At 29.2% G+C, this 21,449-nt stretch overlaps 4 protein-coding genes across 6 annotated transcripts; 3 read left to right on the forward strand and 1 right to left on the reverse strand.

Moving 5' to 3' along the window:
* The first annotated feature begins 505 nt into the window (after positions 1-505).
* LOC118445035 (uncharacterized) lies at positions 506-4,448 on the forward strand. Its single transcript, XM_035873921.2, has 10 exons — positions 506-646; positions 995-1,313; positions 1,401-1,645; positions 1,725-2,079; positions 2,160-2,363; positions 2,432-2,822; positions 2,905-3,051; positions 3,201-3,641; positions 3,744-3,937; positions 4,060-4,448. The coding sequence occupies exons 2-10, from the start codon at positions 1,005-1,007 to the stop codon at positions 4,306-4,308; spliced, it is 2,535 nt and encodes an 844-aa protein (XP_035729814.1). The 5' UTR covers positions 506-646; positions 995-1,004; the 3' UTR covers positions 4,309-4,448.
* Positions 4,449-4,629: 181 nt separating this feature from the next.
* On the forward strand, positions 4,630-6,819 carry Dnaaf3 (Dynein axonemal assembly factor 3). Its single transcript, XM_035873922.2, has 6 exons — positions 4,630-5,165; positions 5,245-5,434; positions 5,532-5,702; positions 5,816-5,995; positions 6,062-6,293; positions 6,354-6,819. Exons 1-6 carry the CDS (start codon positions 4,925-4,927, stop codon positions 6,651-6,653), a joined length of 1,314 nt encoding a protein of 437 aa, XP_035729815.1. The 5' UTR covers positions 4,630-4,924; the 3' UTR covers positions 6,654-6,819.
* Positions 6,820-7,234: 415 nt separating this feature from the next.
* Positions 7,235-14,180, forward strand: NSD (Nuclear receptor binding SET domain protein). 3 transcript variants are annotated; one of them, XM_035873838.2, is made up of 14 exons: positions 7,235-7,430; positions 7,578-7,848; positions 7,974-8,253; positions 8,369-8,775; positions 8,893-9,592; positions 9,680-9,846; positions 9,934-10,252; positions 10,370-10,592; positions 10,687-10,885; positions 10,967-11,396; positions 11,495-11,768; positions 11,874-12,091; positions 12,175-12,395; positions 13,514-14,180. In XM_035873838.2, exons 2-14 carry the CDS (start codon positions 7,621-7,623, stop codon positions 13,733-13,735), a joined length of 3,888 nt encoding a protein of 1,295 aa, XP_035729731.1. In that variant the 5' UTR covers positions 7,235-7,430; positions 7,578-7,620; the 3' UTR covers positions 13,736-14,180. The 3 variants fall into 3 exon arrangements, with proteins under 3 accessions (XP_035729731.1, XP_035729732.1, XP_035729733.1); XM_035873839.2 differs by lacking the exon at positions 13,514-14,180 and adding an exon at positions 13,225-13,272; XM_035873840.2 differs by lacking the exons at positions 7,235-7,430; positions 7,578-7,848 and having other exon boundaries at positions 8,116-8,253; positions 8,315-8,775.
* Positions 14,181-15,379: 1,199 nt separating this feature from the next.
* On the reverse strand, positions 15,380-19,435 carry Tmem63 (transmembrane protein 63). Its single transcript, XM_035873841.2, has 12 exons — positions 19,240-19,435; positions 18,739-18,877; positions 18,443-18,660; positions 18,081-18,357; positions 17,905-18,008; positions 17,640-17,832; positions 17,439-17,553; positions 17,160-17,356; positions 16,721-17,047; positions 16,346-16,621; positions 16,020-16,253; positions 15,380-15,938 (listed from the first exon to the last, which is right to left on the reverse strand). The coding sequence occupies exons 1-12, from the start codon at positions 19,275-19,277 to the stop codon at positions 15,726-15,728; spliced, it is 2,331 nt and encodes a 776-aa protein (XP_035729734.1). The 5' UTR covers positions 19,278-19,435; the 3' UTR covers positions 15,380-15,725.
* Positions 19,436-21,449: the final 2,014 nt, after the last annotated feature.

Raw genomic sequence — 21,449 nt, forward strand, 5'->3', positions numbered from 1 at the left:
CGGTTTATACTTACGCATCGTTCACATGTTAACGTTGTGCTAAATTTTTACGAAACAAAACCATAATTCATATTAATTGCAATCAAAATTTATCTAATATAAATAATTTAATGTTTAATTTATTATAAATATTTCAAAATAAATTCGTTATTTAACCTCTTAGTTTTCGTTAAATTGAAATTAATGATCATACTACTTCTTCCTTTGAAAGTCTAATGTGACAATTTCTGTTTCAAAGGAGGAACATTTTTATCATTCTTGATATAAATTAATAATAAATAAGAATATTATTAATGATGTAAGTTTTACAATATCATAATTCGATTACACACTAAAGAAAATAAAAATAAAAAAAAGAAATAAAAAAGTACACACAAAGAAAATAAAAACATCCATGACTTCAATTCCCCTATATAGAATCTACGATAGATATAGGACATTTATATATTTCCAGTTACAGTTTACCTACACTGCGATATGCTTACATTAGGCGCTACAAACTTTTGTAGCAAATGCGCGAGTCCTTTACCATTTCTAAAATGTTTTTTTTCGCGGAACGTCAATGAAAGTGATTTATTTACAAAATGCAGTGTATGAACGTTTAAATATCTCTGTAATGATCTTATTATCTTATATTTATACACAGGTATACACCCTTTTCTTAAATTCTTCGTATAAAATATTAGCTGCTGTCAGATTAAGAAATGAAAAATCCAAATGTTTATCTTCGTACAATATTTTAAGATTTTACAATTTAAAAGAATAAAAATTCGTCATAATCGTATCAATTGTCACTTTGACGTTAATTATTAAATTGTTGAAAAACATTGTAACCTCTAACATTCACTTGATTTTCTTCCTAATTCTTGACATAAAGTAATGTATAGGAAGAGTAATAAGAAGTACATATATCTCCTCTAACGATATTTTCATTGTATTTCATTTCTTTACTTTTATAAAAGATGTAATTTATTATTAATATGTGCTCTCTTAGGAAAGCAGCTATGAATACAAGTCTAAGTTCTACGGATGGTGGCGGTGATAAACGTTTGCCTGAGACTACTGTGCAAACTATAGCGCAAAACTTAACTACAATGCAAAATATACAAAGCATACAGAATGTACAAAGTGTGGTTCAAAGTAATATACAAAGTATTCAGCCTACGCAAACTATTGTTGGAACAGTTGGGACTCCTACTGGTCTCGTTGGTAAATCAGTATCATTGGATATTAATCCAAAGTTATCTTTAATGAAGCCTGTAATTCCATCTGGTACAACATCTAATGCAGAAACAAATAAAATCACAACAACGGTAAATTTTTCTTTCTTATCTATATCTATAAATTCTTTTAAATTAAATGTTTATATTAACAGAAAATTTTTTGTGTTTACTTTATAGCTCTGTTCTGTAGGTTCTACAGTAAGAATTATATCACCAGGTATGTTGAGTACTGTAGAACGTCAAAATCAACAACAAGGTCAACAGTTACCCCAACAAAGTCAGCAAATTACTAATATACCGGCTACGTATCATGTACCTAGAGGACCAGCGGCAGTTGCAAATATTTCTGCTCCAAGATCAACAGTTGCTACTCCAATTGTTAGAGCTAATGCTGGTCAAACTGTACCAACTACAAGAGCAGGGTATATTGGTTTTTCTTAGATCGTATGCTAACGTACTGACTACTTATAGTTACTAAAACTTGTTATACTTATTTTTCAGGATAAACACAACAGTATCAAATCCTCAATGGCAATCTAAAACAACTTCAGTTGTATATGCACAGCCACAAAGACATCCAACACCTCCAGTTAGTAGAGTCTCTACGAGACCTCCATCTGCTGTATACAGTGGACAACAACCCCGATTAATTACTCAAACCAATCAAGGAAGATCTGTACAGGCCACTATGGTTACTGGTGTTCCTGGTACTCCGTCCAGATTGATAGCACCTATTCTACAAACAAGTAACAATATTACACGACTTCCAGTTGCACAAAACAGACCTCCAACTGCTCAGGTAGCGAATATTTCGCAAACTTCGCAACCTGGAAGATCATCAACGCAAGCTATTCAAGTAAATTTTTCAACTAACATCACGATATAATATCTGACTTTATGTAACAATAATTATAATTTATATATTTATTATTTTAGCCCAATCAAACAAGCAGATCTCTCAGTACAACAGGTACAGTAAATCGTATAGCTGTGTCAACACCAGTAGTAGGAACAACAAGTAGAATAGGTGGAACAGCTTCTGTCAGTGTCCAACCAACATTGAGCCGACAGTTATCTATTAATACAGCAGCTGGTCCATCAGCTGGTACTGTCAGTCGTATCGTGATACCACAGCAACAGGTAAAAATGTGCTAAAATTTTATTGTAGTAAATTATAAAATAAAATGAAAATTATAATATTTTGATAGGTACAGCAGCAGCAAGGAACAGCACGTGTTGTTCAAACAGTTACTCCTTTATCAAATCTTAATACAGTATCGCGAGTAATTACAACAACAGCGAATACATCAAATGTCACGAGAATACCACAAACTACGACTACAGTTACAAGAATAACTGGAATGTCTTTGCATCCATTACCTTTGGCTCCAGCAAGAACTGCACCAACCCCTGTAAAAGCTACGCAAGCACAAAATATTGGACAAACAGTACAGATAAAACCACCTGTTCAACAAACTGGACTTCGTGTTTCTGCAACTAATACTACTAACAATTCAACTACTAATCCTCCTCAGTCGGTTCAAGGTCAATATCTACATCCACCTCATACCACTACTTATTATTCTTTTGAAACAAGCGGTAAGTGTGACGACCTATCTCAAGTTTTCTTAAATAATAGTCTATTGTATTGTAATCATAAAATATTTTTTATTCCATACAGGTACATATTCTCAATATCGGCAAGCTTCAGTACAGCCTGTAAGATTACTTGTTGAGCCAGGATATGATGAACCTCACAGTAAACCTAATGCATCTCCAAGACCGAGTATACTTAGGAAAAGAGATCATGATACTTCTCCTGTTAAGGGTATTTCTATAAGATATTGTATTTTATTTTATATTTATATTTCTAATAAATTTTTATATCTGATTATATATTATGTCATACCTTTTATATCTTTTATTATTTTTTCTATTGATTATTTTATTCATCTAAATAACTTTCTAATTCTTTAGGTGCAGCTAAAAATTTAGTACCTGTACTTGCTTCTTTACCGTCAGTACCATCGACATCCAGTCCGCCTGGTTCTCCAAGAGATCAAGATGGTGGTGGTTGTCAAAGTTCAGGATCAACTACCGTTTCAGCTACTTCATCTCCTGGTCTTGATGAAGATCCAGAACAATCAAGGATAACAATTAATCCAACAATAGAGATGTCACCAAGGAAAAAACCTCGTAAACAACAATTGACAGGCGTTGAATTAACCGAGCCAAGATGTACGGAAGAGGAAATGCAATTTATTACAGAAGAAAAAATAAAAAAAGAAATAAAGGAAGAATCAAAAGAAAAATCAACCGACAAAAGACATATTTCCAATGTACAACGAGATATGAAATCTCCTACACATCCAACATCTATACCTACTATACGAACTCGGCCTACACCGAGCTTATTAGGTTTGTAAATACGCCAATAAATTACGAAATAGTTTAATAATTGATATATTTGTCAAATCATATTCCTGATGTTAATGATTTATATTTATTAATTTTATTAAGGCTCCTCTTGGAAAAATAGATGGGGTGGCAGACTTCACCATTACAGAAGACCTAGTGACGTACGACCTCGTGAAGAAAGGAGACCGTCAGTAGCAGAATTGGCACAACAAAAACATGTTCTGCAAAAATTAAATGGATGGAAAGTTTATCATCTTACGGCACAAATGGAAGATATTGCTGAACTTGAAAAACAGGTAGATATATTTGTTTTATTTCGACGAATTCAATATTTAATTAAATCAATTGATAATTTAATTTAAATAATTAAATTGAAAATATCTTGTTATATTTCTTAAATCTTTATCGTGTTATTTAGGTACATGAAAAATTGAAAACAACACTGACAATACTTGAGTCTCAACAAACTATTAAAAGTAGACAAGACGATGGACTCGAACGTGTAAATGAACTCATTAAAGGAAATATGCAGCGTAGTAGTTTGATCAGCGAAGGAATGAACGAAGCACGCACGCAACTCATTGCTATTTTTCAACACAAAGGACCTATCACGGATATTTTACAACGTTGTGGAAATAAGCGTGCTCAAAAGAAGAGGGATAAATGAGCTATTATGCTGATCAAATTAGGAGAAAAGCACTTTAAGGAACCTATGTACACATAAGGTTCGAAAGGGAGTTATTTTTATCTGTGTCACAGAATCTACATTATAGAAGTAAAATAAATGGTTTTATAAGTCTAAGTGACATAATCGTCGCTAATATGTTTATAATTTTATTATAAAAATCTCTGATGTTTTTATTTTAATACAGTACTTCTTAATCCTCCACTTGCTAAAAAGTTTCGTTTATATTTTATATTCTCACTCCAATGAATTCACGTTAAATATAGACAAGTATATAACAGGAAAAATATACTCTATGTAAGTGTTAAATGAGTAAACTTTTTGTTGTACAAAAGAAAAAAAAAAGTGGTTTCGAACTGGAAATATGAAAATAGATGCGCGCGCGCGCACACACTTTTATTTACTGTGCGCGCGCGCATGAAGAAGCGCGCGTGAAACTCTGAAAAAAATTTCATATGTATTTCTATGGCAACTAAACATTGTCAATTTTGGCTCATATCCATAACAGTAATAATCCTTATTACCATACATTTATACTGCATTTTAGGACAGCGTGTGTGTTGAGAAAGTAGTGAAAAACGCAGAAAAATAAAATAAAATGTGGTGGGGATATAGTGCTCCATTAGACTTACAATGTGAAATTGAAGAAAAGGAAGTAACACCTAAATCTCTTGAAGTATTGATCATAGGTGCTTCTGATGCAAGACATATTATAAAGACATTAGCGTCCTCTTATAAACACTCTGATTGTTCTATTATTTATCATATAATCGAACCAACAATGGAACAAGTTGCTAGATCAATACTTTTATTAAGCACTTGTTTGGATAAAGATTTAGGTATGTATATGTCCAATCTAAGAAGTTTGTCATAATAGCAATTATGATAATATTATGTGAAGGAATGAATATACCTAAGGACTGCAAGAAGCAACTCGATATTACTTGGAAATTATGGGAAATACACTTTTAAGACCTGCTACGGCTAAATATTTGGCAAAACATTCTAAATTATTGGCAGATACTGTAACTCAAACCATTGATTGTCCTTGGCTAAATCTGGAAAAACTTAAACATAAGGACAGAGATCAGTTAGAATGGATATTTAAGTGAGTCCTTTATTACATGAGAATAGATACTGCGTTAATACACAATTATATTTATTAAAAAATCATCCTCTTATATATTAAACCTATCTTATATAAGATTTTGGGAACGTGCTACGCGCGAAGGGGTTCCAATTGTGGATTATTGGGACAAAAGAATTAGAAAATCATTAAAAACACGATATGACTACAGGGATGGAGTTTTTGATTGGGATTATCACATGATATTAAAACCAAGAGGTCATTCAAATTTAACTGTACATGAATATAGGTATGTTTGACAAGAAAAATATTTTTTAATGCAAGATATTTAATCCAATAAATGATTATGATGCAAATCAAAGAATAGATATATAATTATGTTTTGCTTTATATGTGAATCAGATTTTGGAGAAATAATGGAATAGCATTCACTTGGATAGAAGGTGAACCTGCTAGAAGTAATCCAACACTTTTAAATAATATAATTCCTCTTGGAGATGGATTTTTACATTATGCTTATTTGGGGGATATAACTAATGGACCTTTTTTTACATGGGCTTTAAATGAGGATAAAGAAAATATGTAAGATATAATAAAATCTTTTTGTAAACGATATCCTTTAACATAATACAAATTTTCATTACGTAGAAAGCTCAGAGCAACTGATATAGCAGAAAGAGAAGTAATGCGTACTATTCACGAAATTAGAACAAAGGAACCTTTTTGTGATGAACTCGTTGCCGCACATAGAGATCCATCTATATTAAATGGTATAATAATAACAGAAATGCCAAGCTCTGAAATAGAATATGAATCATGGGTAAAATATGATAAATATGAAAAACAAGGTGTTACTTGGATATCTATTCCTAATACAAAGGTATAAAAGGTTAATTATTTTAAATGCAAAAGTAAATATATTGAACGATGTCACTTTCAGATTTTATTCCATCCATTGTCGACATTGGAATTATTTAAAAATAGAGCAGAGTACAAAGAGAAATTTGATATAATTTGGATAGCACATAATATGACCAAACAATTATCTAATGTAGTACCATTGTTGAAAAGAAAAGGACATATACTAATCGAATTACGTAAATACTTAAGTGAATTACGTAAAGAAGATTTGGAAAGTTTTACCAAAGAATTAAAAAGTACTGCACAAGCATGTGGACTGCGAGAAATGAAAAATTTCAATTCTGAAAATCATACTATAGCACAATTTTGCAATAATTAATAATGATTGTAATAAATTATTTCCTAACCTGCACCATAATAAGTTACATTGACACAAATTAATATAACGACTAGTCTAACATGTTTCTGTTTTTCCTTTTCTCTCATTTTTTTTTCCTTTTTCTTTTATTTGTAATCGTAATAAAACATTAAATGCCACTATGCATATACATATATTTACTTTGACGAAACTAAATTTTATTTATTCCATACATATTACATGTACACATTATTTACTCCATACATATTACATGTACACATTATATACACTTTACATTGAAAATCTTGAAAAGCTCTGTTTAATTCGATCAATAAAAGTATACATTTTTTTTTTTCAAATTATGAAAATAAAAAAAAAAAGAAAAAAAAAAAACTTAACCAACAAAATTAAACTAAATCGTATGACGTATTATGGAAAATAATCCTCTTCAAGGATGTAATAAATAATAACCAATCAAGACCATTGATTTGTGTTTACTGTTTGTATAACCGTCCAATGGAAATATCGAACTATTACCAACATGATGTTTCCATGAAAGATCAACTTACAAATAGCATAGCGTCAATTAAATGAATGAACACGTCTATGTGGATCAACCGAAATCGCGGGAAACGCGTTCTGTTCCATTAGTCCCGTAGGGGTAATTTGTATTTTCTTAATATTAACAATAAACATTATATAGAGATTTTTCTTCTGCACCTCGTGAAGCTCCTTGTGCGATACATATTGATACTTTTACACCGAATGAAGGACCCTAAACGAATCGTGAATAATAAGGTAATCCTTGAAAATCGGCCATTGCGACTATTTTCAGCGGTAATAGAAAATTGTTTTCGATTTCTAAGCTCTTTAGAAAGCATTTTTAGTGTTTTAACTTTTACTAACAGTTGTAGAAATTTACAAAGTACCATCGTTTTGTCACAGAATCGAGTTATATAGCTTAAAATGATAATTTAACAATTAAGCTATGAGCTCTCCCAGCCTCCCACGGAATAACAAGGTGGCCGAAACAGCAAACGATGCAGGACAAAGCATACGCGAGAAAGTAGAAAGTTTCCATGATGCAGCAGACTGTGTGGATCATGCTGGAGAAAAGTCTGATCTAAACGATAGTGCATATTTTCCTGGCAAAAGTCGTTATGGAAGAACAATAAAGCCTAAATCTCCTAGAGATGACATTGCTGAATTTCCTAAGGTACACGAATTTCATACTTTTGGATAAATTTCAGTTTGTACAATAGACGCTTATGATGGCTTTTGCTTATCTTACGTAAAATCTTTAAATATACGAAATATTTATCATATTATCTCATTTTATAGAATTACAAAATGCCAAAGACGCGTAAATCTCAAAACTCTAGTGAAAATAGTAACGAAAATATAGACGAAAGTAATATAGTGAATGATACTGATGAAGCAAGTGATTCATTTAGTTCTTCGAATTCTATGGAGGAGATTGCATCTCCAAAATTCGACAATAATACTGCACAGTGTAATTGGAGTTTAGGACAATTAGCATGGGCACGTGTTGGCAATTTTCCATTTTGGCCATGTGTTGTAACTCTAGATCCAACTTCATTAATTTTTTATAAATATAAAGGTAAACATTGTTTTCAATGTGTTACATGTTTTAAATAATAATACATAACATTTATTTATAGAATGAATAGATCTTTTCAATCTAAACACCATGTTTAAATGACTTTTTTAACCAGCTACTGGCAGATCACAATTGCTAATGATACACGTTCAATATTTTGGAGATAAAGGACGTCATAGCTGGGTCTCATCAAATTCTATGATCCATTTCACAAACCTTGATGACTTTCAAAAGCTATCTGAATCATTGACTGCAGAAATTAAGAGGAAGGACGCTAAATATGCTGCAGCATTTGTTATTAAGCCAGGATTAAAGATAAAGTGGGAAACAGCGGTTGAAGAGGCAACGGAAGTACAACCAATGACTGATCAAGAAAGGGCTGATATATTTAAACCAATTGTTAAAAGTTCAAGGCAAAAAGTTCAGAAGACACTTGATTTTTATGTAAAGGGTAAGACGAGTAAAAGAAAATACGCAGGTGATCCGAATACATCAGATGCAAAGCGTACTAAACAGGAAAGTGTAAGTTAAATAAATAAATAAACATAGCATGATGAAACATTATATAACACATACATCATTATAATTATATCTGTACGTATATAGGTAACATTAAAAATGTTGCTTTTATATTTTTAGGTGGATGTTTCAGAGAAATTACAATATAAATTAGAATCACCAAAATTAAGGTATTTGCAACATGAAAATGGAAAAGCAAATTTGAGATTAAATTTTGAAAGTCCTTCTCGCATATCCGTTAAATCTAACGAATCTAATAGTGATTCTTCGACAACACAAAAAAATGATTTTAAAAGTGATGAACTTGATGGTGTTTTTGAAGTTTATTATGAAAGAAACAGAGATATGTTAGAAGATGAACATCCTGATTTGTCAGAGGAAGAAATCAAAAAATATTTAAGAAAAACTTGGAATGATATGAACTCTTCTTTTCGTAGAAAATATCGTTTATATATTAAATCAGAGGATAATCAATCAAAAGAAAATACACCTGAATCTGAAGAAGACACATCAACGGATGCAGAGAGTATCACAAAAGATATAAAAAAATTAAGTAGAAGTAATACAGTAGAAACAAAAAAAACCAGACCATACAATCTTTTTAAAGGCATGAAACAAGAAAAGGTTTGTCAAATTTGTGAAAAAACAGGAAAGTTAACAAGATGTAGGGGACCCTGTTATTCTTACTTTCATTTATCATGTGTCAAACCTGGAGAATCTAGCCCAGAACATTCTATAGATGAAAGTACGTACAGTGATAAATTGTTTGATGATTTGAGAGAAATAAAAAGAAATAATACAGATGATGAAGAAAATAGTGGTACATATCCATATAAAGTTTATTGGTACATTTAATAATTCAATAAATTAATTTAATTCGATAGTAATATTGATTATTTTTCTTTAGATAAAGCAGAGGAACAAGAAGATGAAAGTTTCAAATGTATTGATTGTTTATCTGGTGTAGCTCCAGCATGTTTTGTATGTAATGAAAGGGAAGGAGACAGAATAAGATGTTCTGTTTTAGCATGTGGCAAACATTATCACTCATCTTGTTTAAAGTCTTGGCCTCAAGTATGAATAAAATAGTTTTTTTTATATTGTTACATTATATTTTTGCTTATAAAAATTGCAAATTTTATATTATTTTTAATTTTTCAGTCTCGTTGGCAAGGAGGTCGTTTAACTTGTCCATATCATATGTGTCATACATGTAGTTCTGATAATCCACAAGATAGTCACTCTCGTGCACCGAATGAAAAAATAGCACGATGTGTTCGATGTCCATCATCCTATCATACATCCATATCGTGTTTACCAGCAGGATCAGTAATATTAACAGGAAGTCAAATTGTTTGTCCTAAGCATTACAAAGCTCCTCATCCTCCATTGAATGCAGCATGGTGTTTCCTTTGCACACGTGGAGGAAGTCTTATTTGTTGTGACACATGTCCGACTTCGTTTCATCTGGAGTGTCTTGGTAATATTACTTTTTTTTTCTTTTTTTTTTTTTTTTTTTTTTTTTTATCATCTAAATAAAAATACGAAAGAATATTTATTGGTATATTATTCTGAAATTTTCGTTTTGTTATAACAGGTATAAATGCACCGGATGGTGCGTTTATATGCGAAGATTGTGAAACTGGAAGACTTCCTCTCTATGGAGAAGTAGTATGGGTCAAGCTCGGTAATTATCGTTGGTGGCCCTCTCGTATATGCTATCCACATGAAATACCTGAAAATGTAGAAGCTATACCACATAGTCCTGGCAAATTTTGTGTCATGTTTTTAGGTTCTAATAATTATTATTGGGTCCACAGGTAAATATAGATTATTATAAATGTATACGTGCATAATTTTTTTTTATATATACATGTGTTAAGAAAAAAAAAAAAAATTACATTATATTTTCAGAGGGCGTGCTTTCTTATATCAAGATGGAGATGCAAATATAAAGCCTTCTTCAGTAGGTAAAAGAAAAATGAGAAATGATACTTATAGAAAAGCTTTAGAAGAAGCTAGTGAAATTCATCAACGTTTAAAAACTGAAAGAGCTGCTGCTAAGGATCATGAATCTAAAGGATTGAAACCTCCACCGTATGTTAAATTAAAAGTATGTTCCTATTTTTATAATGAACGATTTTATATAGTTTTATTAGGTGAATATTTTCTCATTGATTAAACATTTGTTTAGGTCAATAAACCTGTGGGCAATGTGAAACCTGTCGAAGTTGAAAGTATTGTAGCATGTGATTGTGATGCAGAATTGGATGATGCATGTGCACCTGGAACAGATTGTTTAAATCGTATTTTATTGATAGAGTGTAGTCCAGGTGTATGCCCAGCTGGTACGAAGTGTAATAATCAAGACTTTGTACGCAGACAATATCCAGCAATGGAACCATTTCATACAGTTGGCCGCGGTTGGGGTCTTAGAAGTTTGGAAGCTATTAAATCTGGACAATTTATAATCGAATATGTTGGCGAAGTTATAGATGAAGCAGAATACAAAGAGAGATTAAGTAGAAAAAAAGAGTTAAAAAATGAAAATTTCTACTTTTTAACAATAGATAATAATAGAATGATCGATGCAGAACCAAAGGGCAATCTTAGCCGATTCATGAGTAAGTTTCTCTTTATTTTTATTTTTTTTTATTTTTTTTTGTAAGAGTACATTGTAATTAAAAGATAAATGTATAATTTCTTTTTCTTTTATACATAGATCATTCTTGCTCGCCAAATTGTGAAACACAAAAATGGACAGTAAATGGAGATACGCGGATTGGTTTATTCGCTTTGCGTGATATAAAGCCGAGAGAAGAGTTAACTTTTAATTATAATTTAGCTTGCGATGGGGAAACACGTAAGGCATGTTTATGCGGTGCATCAAATTGTAGTGGATTTATAGGTTTAAAAGTACAAAAACCACAAGTAACTCCAGTTCCAGTACCATCTAAAAAATCTGATAAAGCAGAAAAAGTAAGAAGGCAAAGAAGGTAAATTCATTTTTTCTTTTTCTTTTTTTAATTGTTTGATTATATTACATGAATTTATGCATATAATATAAATACATATATTATTAATATTTGTATTTATTTTAGATCAAGGAAACATTTCTGCTGGAGTTGTGGACAAGAGATAATGCATGGTAGCGAAACTATTGTATGTGATCATAAGACATGTAATAAAAAATATCATAATACTTGTGTAGATATTGACAATGGAGAGAGTAAATTTAGTTGTCCATGGCATCACTGTATAGAGTGTAATCGAAGAACATCCGCACACTGTTCATTTTGTAGTGTTGCTTTTTGTCAAGGTAATGTTGTGCATTTTTTCGTAATTATATATATATTTAATTGTTAGAATTTACATTATTAAAAATATATTTCTATTTATCAGTTCATTTAGATGGGAATTTATTTGAATATGGAGAAAAGAGTGGCTTTGTTTGCGCACTACATGAAAATATGGAGATACAGAGATCATCAGCAGAAGATGAAAAAGATTCTTCTGATAACGAAGCTGATATTGATAAAGAATATTTATCAAGATCTAGCAGCCCTATAGAAATGGAAACAAAATTACAACGAGAACCATCGCCACGAGTTTCAATTGTAGAGGTAAGATGATACTATAGTGGTTTATTATAATTGTTCATAAAACAAAAAAAAAACAAAAAACAAAAAAAAAATTGGCTCATATATTTCAAAACTATCAGAAAATATATTAGATTTGTAAAAGAGTAGTGATTCCTTTTTCTTTATGTTGAATATGATTAAAATGAGCTAATAATGTAATACTTTGGTGGTGGTTGAGCATGAAGACAGGCATTTGCATTAAATTGCATAATAAAAAACATAATGGAATGTTTTATAGTACATACTCTATCTAAATAAATTCCTTTATGTATTTTAATAAATGCTTTTATTTGCGCAGTCATGACTTCAGAGTTTCATTTTTATATTATATATTTTAATTTTAATTTTAATTGTATTAATGCCTGGAACTTGTTTTATTTTGCATCAAAGTAAAGTTCATGAAATTTATGCCTTACATGGTAATGATTATCAGATTCTTACGAAACGAAGGAAACTTATTATTATGTGTATTATATATATATATATATATTATATATGAAACAATATTTTACTGTAATCCATCATTTGGAATTTTTTTTATATATCTTTTGTGTTAAAGATAATTATTATTTCTGTATGATCATGAAAAAAATATTAATATGTTTGAGAATATAATTTTTAGACAGGATACTAAAAAAGAAATGAAAATAATTATTATCATTATTATTATTATTTTATTTATTTTTTTTTTTTAAATTCTTTACACCGTTCCCAGCATCCTCACCTTAATATTGGCAATAATGAAATTTATTAAGAAGTGAAAATGTTTTGTTTAATTTTGTACGTACAAGTGAGTGTGTATTTATTTCAGTTACTGTTCTTTGGGTTCTTAATTGATAAATGAGTAAATTGTAGTAAGTAAAAAATTGATTCACTGTTAATGGATATTGATGAATAGAAAATATGTCCTTTATATATATTATTACATCATTTATAAATTGCAGAAAAATATAAAGGTGAGTACTTTTTTCATCAGATATTTCATAATGGTGAATCACAATTCTAAAATCATCATTTACATGAACCTTGGCGTGAAAATGTCCTGTGCTATGTGGATTTTCTACCAAAAAGTTTTCCGTACATATAAATATAATTTACAGGTTCATCCGAATAGCGAAGAAAGTGAAGAATCGCAAAAGGAAGAGGACGAAGAATTATTAGAAGATACAATTGCATTGTGTACATATAATTTTTCAAAAACAGTAAAAAGAAAGATGCTCAATCAGTCTTCTAATATGTTTGAAGAAGAACAAGCTGAGAAATTGAATAATCTTACTTCTAGTCAACTGGAGGCGATAATTGGTGGTAGTCTATTTGAATAAATTATTTTGAATTATCAAACAAAGTAAAAGAAGATAGTATGAAACATAAAAAAAAATCTTACAAAAATGATCCAATTAAATTATATGTAAGATGACTACATTATTCTTTCAGTAATTGAATAGTAGTACATGTAGTACATATTATGTGGGCAATAGACTAAATGGAATAATACTTTTGTGCTAAATGAAAGAACATGAATGTCTAGTCCTTTGCCAAATTTCTTTTCTTTTTTGAAGGAGAGTTTCCTCTATTTTCTTTTCTTTTCTTTTTTTTTTCTTAAATATATGAGCAAATACATTCGACAGGTGCTCTTTTTAAATATCCACTATTTATGTATCAGTTTTTATAAAACTATGCAATTTGATAAAATATGATAAATTCAAAATATATTTGTCCATTTTATAAAAGGATTGCCTGTTCCGATAATACATTCCTGCTTCTGAATATTTGGTAAAGAGAAAGTAAGTCTTGTTTATAAAGTAATCAGTTTAAAAAAAATGTATGTATTATAATAATACTTTATAAATTTTATAGACTGAATAGTACTTTATCATTATCATATTATTTTTATTAGAACATTTCATAATCATTATTATTTATCTTATTTGTAATATAGTGTTATAAACACTTTTTTACTTTGTTTTGTATATATCAAAAAATGGAACATGACTGATTTCTAATTTATATAGATCACTCTTCGAAATCTTCAAATATCATTCTTCAAAGAATATAAATTTATATCTTGATTTTTCTTTTTTATGTCTCACGTATTTTATTTTATATGAAAATAATTGTTCAAAACAATTTAATCATGGAAAGACTATTTTCTAGATGAAAATTGATTCCTTTTCTCTGAATTTTCATGATGATTGAAAATAAAAATATATTTTATTTTCAAAGTTATAGTTCATGTTATTATTAATCGAAAATATATAGATAAAGAAATTTAAAGGTGCCTTGTCTGATGCTATTGAAAATTGAAAAACGTCTATCTGCTCATTTATCACTATTTAAATACAAACAAGGATCTGTATTAGCGATTATATTTATAATTAGTACATGACACTTTTCTAAGACATGAATTTATGCATATACACTGCCTTCTATATTCATTTACACATTATTAATGTAAACTTATTAATACTGATAATTTTATTAAGTAGTATTTGTATATTACAAAACTAAGTGTTCTTCCATTCTTATCAGAACATATAATTTAAAACTGTAATTATAAGAAAAATACAACGTATGTATACAATATAGTAGTAAATTTTAAATGTCTTAAATATAACTTTCATTGTTTAATTAAATAAGAAATTAGGGTAAATTAAAATTTATATATATAAAAAAAAAATGTACTCGTTTTTGTATATTGCATTATGTAAACAGTATAAATGCTAGTATCTTAGAAGAAATTAAAGGCATCATATTAAGTTTTGTCGTATTATGCGCCTAGAGATAAGGCTATAGTGGTATGCTCATTATAGATTTAAAAACGTGTCATTACTTTCACTATTGCATATACAAAATACAGTGACTGCCACGTATACATATATACATATATATATGTGTGTATAATATATATATATATATATCGATATATATATATATATATCGATGTAAAGATATTGCAACACACGTGCAAGTATGTAAATATACTATATAATATCAGAATAAGTTTTTCGCTCATGTCGTATTGAAATAATATATTAACTGTGAAATATTATTTTAATTAAGGATATTATAGGCAATTTATTATGTTTTTATCACATTCAAATTTTTCTTTTAAATAATAATTACATATATTAATATATTATTTTACAATAACTTAATATCAGAATCTGTGATATATTATCTCTTTCTTCTTTTTTTCTTTTTTTTCTTTTTTTATCTCAAATTTTTAAGATGCTTATTTTGTGTGCTAGTTTATATACACGTAGTTATAAGCTTGTGTTTATAAAATCTGCTTATAAAAACAAAAATTACACCTTACACCTTAGGTTCTTTTGAATAATTTTGATAAAGCTTAGGGATATCTTCTACAACGATAGAAGAAGATATACTTGGACTTGGTGTATTCATTTCAGAATTTGAATCTACAGGTATAGTTTCTTCTGGAGAAATTTGTTTCTTTCGTAATACGGGTGCAATAAAACTTTGTCCTGTTATTCCGCCAGGAAGATCTCTTCTCGGCGGTTGTGTCTAAAAATGAAAACATTCTTTATATTGTATCAATATCAAAGATAATAATTACAAAAGATAATAAGTGAATATGAATTGTACTTTGGGTTTGGATGCAGGTAATGTAACTCCAGTTACAAGACCTAAAATACTAGCAGCAAGACCGCTAAGTTGTACAGCTGCCAGAGGAGATAAACCTCTTCTTACTAATCCGAGAGCTAAAAATGCTACTTGTGCAAGAATCGGAGCAGTTCCTGCTGCGCTAGCTGCTGTACCTGCTAATTGACCACCACCTACACTTGGTCCATAAGCAAAGCATAAATTATGCCTGTCCACCTGTTTGTAAATATCCATATTATACATTTTTAATAATTAATACAATAACAAACAATTTTTAACTGATATTAAAAATATCTTTTCGAACATACCAAATGTTTTACTAAAAAATATAACAGTCCAAATGGAGTTATTAAAGGACAGGCAAGGCTATAAACTGTTGTCATAGTAAATACCAATAGTAACCATGCATAATGTGCTCCTAATGGGAACTCCCATAATACTGCTTTCCTGACATGCACTCTTTCTGCTTTACTGCGCGCAATACAAAGACGATAAGTGTATAGGGCGAGTTCGGGAAATCTGACTAATTCCAATGCACTTCCAAGTAAAGCAGCAGTAATTACATAATTTACAAATAAAGCGCCCTGAAATAATTGTTAAGATATTAGATAAATATTCCTATTTACAGGTTTTCATGAGATACATTTTAATAAACAATATGTTACAGCTCATGCATATTATACCTGATCAGGAAGAAATACACATTCCCATCTTCCTGTATCATTTTTCCCTTTCATAGTCCAAACAAAAAATGCTTCAGCACTGGTTAATCCTAAACTGGGTAATATAAGAACCATAAGTAACAAAAACAATAAAGTTTTTCTCATGACCGTACGATTCAAACTGCTTCTTGTCCAGTGTCTTACTAAAGATTCACTTTTTTCAACAACTACAGGCATTAAAGCAGCCACGCTTACTAATAATAAAGTTGGTAAAAAAGAAGAAATAATAGGACTCAAATTTTTTATTTCTCCAGGTATAGATAATCTATTTAAAATTGGTATAATAACCTAAATAGAAGAAAAAAAAAAAAAAAAAAAAAGAAAAAAAAACAAATTTAATATCAATTTTAATAATTTCAATATGCAGTAGTCCCATCATAGTAATATATAATTAACTTACAGCTGGTGTGGTAAGGAAAAACAATGTTATAAACAAAGCAACATTTATCATTGCTGCATTTAAATACCAACATTTTCTTGGTATACTTAAATTTTCCCAAAAAATATCTGAAGGCGCTGGAGCATAATTAACGATCCACTTTATCGAAGGCGAGGATCGTAATTGTCTCCTCATAGTTCTAGCTGCACCAGGAGTTCCTGTATCAAAATACGTATATAATAATAGTAATTTTGAATATTATGATATTTTCATAATTCAATAACAAGTATAAATACAAACCTAAAGTAACAAAGGCTATTCCAAGTGGTTTATTTAAGGCCAATTGTCTTTCTTCTTCTACTAATGCAGTTAATCGAATTTCTTCACTTGCATAAAATTCTTGAGCATCAACTTTCTTTATAATTATTAAAAGATATTTATTAGAAAGGTCAATCTTATATATATATTATATATAGATAATAACATCAATGATGTACTCACGGATTTGCAACAACATCCCAAAATTTGACCACAGCGATGGGGATATATTTTTAAAGGATCCCTTTTTTTAGCATAATTCTCACAATATAAACGTGCTTGCTCTGCACAATCTCTTTCTGCATCTAACACTGAAAGACGTCTAATATCGTGAGCTAATGTCACATCTTCTATAGTAAGTGTTGAAAATGCTTCTCTAAATTAATAAAGTAATAATTTATAATACAATTAAAGATTATTAAATAATCATTTGCGTTAACATACATACTTAAAATATTCTGTAAGTGTTTCTACATCACATTGGTGTTTGGGTATTTCTGTGATTATTAGTGTTCTAGCTGCTAATTCTCCGCTAGATCTAGTTTCACGTACCTATGTAAATAGTTTAAAAAATTATAGAAAAAATAACGTTATTTAATATTCAATTTTTTAAATATTCTTTACCTGTTTTAAAAAACGTCTCATCACATAAGTACCAATTGGTAAATAAGATATAATTAACATTGAGTGTACCCATATCCAAGAAGACATTGGGTCTAGATTGGCTACTGTTGTACGACTAAATGTTAAATCATCATCATGCGTACTACCATAAAAATTAATAGGCAATGCTATACATAATGATACAATAACCATTGCAATAGTTAAAACAATTAAATAACGCTCAAATAATATATATAGCAACCCATCAGGACCAGCTCTTTTCAGTAGTTCTTCATCTCTGCAACAATTATTTTATATAAATTTTTAATAATAATATATTATATATATATATATGTGTGTGTGTGTGTATGGATGGTACTAACTTTATTTTAAATGCTGTAACAATCCATGAAAGAAAACCTCTATCAGCTTGAGATAGCTGAGAATTAACAGATGTTTCTAAATATATTGCGTCTACATCTCTGGTATCATTGTCGCCATAAAATAATTCCATCCATCTATTATCCGATTTATGTAGCAATGCGAGACGTCCATAATTCCAAGCTTTTTTACGTAATAAACCAAATAAAAGAACTAATAACTGTAAATTATAAATATCTTATGTAAATTATTCATTTTATAAATCATATTTATGACTCATAGATAAAAATAAACTGACCAAAAATCCTATAATATTCAAAACTAAATTTTCAGGTATTCCAGCATACGCATCTGTTATAATTGTTGTATTAGGTCTGTGAATTGGTATACATAAATCTGGCGATGGAGGTTTATAAAATGCCGGAGGTAGGCTTATACTGTAAAAAAAAAAAAAAAAAAAAAAAAAAAGAAGTAATAATCTTATATAATATTTATATATATGATATATTACTTTTAATCGAGATATATCATTTGTTAATTTCATTACAAAACAATACACGATTGAATCAATTTTAATGAAAAGAACAAATGCAAGCGAAGATTATTAGTATATAATAAACAATAGCATAATGGATATAAATTTACTAAATATGTAAATTAAATAAGAAAATTTTGAGGATGTAAAAATGTTAGGAAAAAAAAAAAAGAACAGCAAAAGAGAAAGTTAGAGAAACTAATCGTATTAATACATATTGCAAAACAAATAATAATTTTCAATACAATTTTTATGAATACTTACTTTGGGAAGACAGTTGTTTCCATTGTTATGCAAACCATTAAGATTAGTAAATTATTAAACAAATTTGAGGAAACATATTAAATAAATTTCTACGAATTTGACACATCGCAGATTCTAGACGTAATAACTAAACATACGGGTTTGACATATGTAATGCAATCTTAAAGTTGACTATTACGACGCGTTTTCATTTTTCGAATGAAACGTCAAGCTAGATTTTCTTTAAACCATTTAACTATTCGTAATTTCTGATTGGTTGAAATACTGTACTAGTATGGATGTTATGAACATGCATGTCCATTTCTTGATATATGTATAATTGCTTTGTATTAAAGCTATTCATTATCTTTCACTAGAAAGGTACTTCATTTCAATAAGAGGTATAGATAAAATATGAACAATAAGATTAAGGTTATTCATTATCTTTCGCTCGAAACGTGTACGATTTCAACGATGAGTATACATAAAATATTAACTACAAAAGCAACCGAGGAATATTGTCCTTACCATGCATCTATAGTATCGGTATATAACCTTCTTTTGGTTATATACCGATATACGTGTATATAGCAATTGGTTATATGTAGGTAAAGTAAATAATCTTTTACCGTAAATTTTGAACAGCGCCAAAATACAAAATTTTTTCTTTACGAAAAATATCGAAAACAGAGTTTACTCTAACAACGAGATTCAGACGTTATTCTTGATCGATTTTAATAGATAATATTCATTTTAAAAAAGAACGTTTCTTCTAGGATATATCTATGCAGAATTTATGATAAAGGTTTATTTTTTGTTGAACGAAATCGTGTAAAAAATGCTATTTTAATTAAATATTTCAATATTTATAAATTCTATTTTCGGAGTAGTTGATTTTGTATAATATAAACATAAACATAAACAATCCTTTGATTAACTTTGTCATTTACCGAGTTAGTTTTCTTTTGGAATCCGAAGAGTGTACATCAATACTCTGTCTTTTTAATCGCGTAAGGTTATAAATTAATACTTTCCATAATTTTTCGATTATTTAAACCATCTTTGATAAACACAGAGTACAATTAACTAATAATAAGTACATTTGTTTAAACATTAAAAAGCCTATAAAGAACGAGAAACTTAAAATAATTATAATACACTATTTCGGTACCTAAAAATTTTAATTTTCTGTTTATTGGCCTTGTCCAATATAAACATAAACGGTCCTTTGATTAACTTTGTCATTTACCGAGTTAGTTATCTTTTGGAATTCGAAGAGTGCACATCAACACTCTGTCTTTTTAATCGCGTAAGGTTATAAATTAATACTTTGTAATTTTTCGATTATTTAAACAATCTTAGACAAACTCGGAGTACAATTAACTAATAATAAACAATATTACATTCGTTTAAACATTACGAAGATCGTAACGTGCTAAAAAAATTAAAATAATATTAATTTAAAATTCCAATACTTTAAAATTTTCATCTCGAAGTAGTTAACCTTGCGTGACATAAACATAAACTGTCTTTTCTTAACTTTGACAATAATCGAGTTAGTTCCCTTTTGCACTTCGACGAGTGCACATCGATACTCCCTATTTCTAATCGCGTAAGGTTATAAATTAATACTTTCGATAATTTTTCGATTATTTAAACCATCTTTGATAAACACAGAGTACAATTAACTAATAATAAATAACAGTACATTCGTTTAAACATTAAAAAGATCGTAAAGCACGAGAAAATAAAAATAATTTTAATATAATATTTCAGATACTTTAAAATTTTAATTTCGGGTTTGTTGGCCTTGCGAAATATAAACATAAACGGTCCTTTGATTAACTTTGTCATTTACTAAGTTAGTTTTCTTTTGGAATTCGAAGAGTGCACATCAACACTCGGTCTTTTTAATCGCATAAAGTTATAAATTAATATTTTTGATAATTTGTCGATTATTTCAATAATCTTTCACAAAAACAGAATACAATTAACTAATAATAAAAAATATTACATTCGTTTAAACATTAAACAGATCGTAAAGCACGAGAAACTTAAAATAATTTTAATATACTATTTCGATACCTAAACATTTTAATTTCGGATGTGTTGGCCTTGCGAAATATAAACGGTCCTTTGATTAACTTTGTCATTCGCCGAGTTAGTTTTCTTTTCCACTTCGACGAGTGCACATCGATACTCTCTATTTCTAATCGCGTAAAGTTATAAAT

Source organism: Vespa mandarinia, chromosome 3 (genome assembly GCF_050613455.1).
Source record: "Vespa mandarinia isolate Hongniang chromosome 3, ASM5061345v1, whole genome shotgun sequence".
In the NCBI taxonomy this organism is placed as follows: Eukaryota; Metazoa; Arthropoda; class Insecta; order Hymenoptera; family Vespidae; genus Vespa; species Vespa mandarinia.

Coding starts and splice junctions, on each gene's coding strand:
- NSD (XM_035873838.2), top strand. CDS start 7,621: ATGAGCTCTCCCAGCCTCCCACGGAATAACAAGGTGGCCGAAACAGCA. Junction 7,849..7,973: donor ACATTGCTGAATTTCCTAAG/GTACACGAATTT, acceptor CTCATTTTATAG/AATTACAAAATGCCAAAGAC. Junction 8,254..8,368: donor AATTTTTTATAAATATAAAG/GTAAACATTGTT, acceptor TTTTTTAACCAG/CTACTGGCAGATCACAATTG.
- Tmem63 (XM_035873841.2), bottom strand. CDS start 19,277: ATGGTTTGCATAACAATGGAAACAACTGTCTTCCCAAA. Junction 17,554..17,639: donor TGGGATGTTGTTGCAAATCC/GTGAGTACATCA, acceptor ATAATTATAAAG/AAAGTTGATGCTCAAGAATT. Junction 16,254..16,345: donor ATTTTTTAGTAAAACATTTG/GTATGTTCGAAA, acceptor ATTTACAAACAG/GTGGACAGGCATAATTTATG.
- LOC118445035 (XM_035873921.2), top strand. CDS start 1,005: ATGAATACAAGTCTAAGTTCTACGGATGGTGGCGGTGATAAACGTTTG. Junction 2,364..2,431: donor TCGTGATACCACAGCAACAG/GTAAAAATGTGC, acceptor ATATTTTGATAG/GTACAGCAGCAGCAAGGAAC. Junction 3,642..3,743: donor GCCTACACCGAGCTTATTAG/GTTTGTAAATAC, acceptor AATTTTATTAAG/GCTCCTCTTGGAAAAATAGA.
- Dnaaf3 (XM_035873922.2), top strand. CDS start 4,925: ATGTGGTGGGGATATAGTGCTCCATTAGACTTACAATGTGAAATTGAA. Junction 5,435..5,531: donor CAGTTAGAATGGATATTTAA/GTGAGTCCTTTA, acceptor ATCTTATATAAG/ATTTTGGGAACGTGCTACGC. Junction 6,294..6,353: donor TATCTATTCCTAATACAAAG/GTATAAAAGGTT, acceptor TGTCACTTTCAG/ATTTTATTCCATCCATTGTC.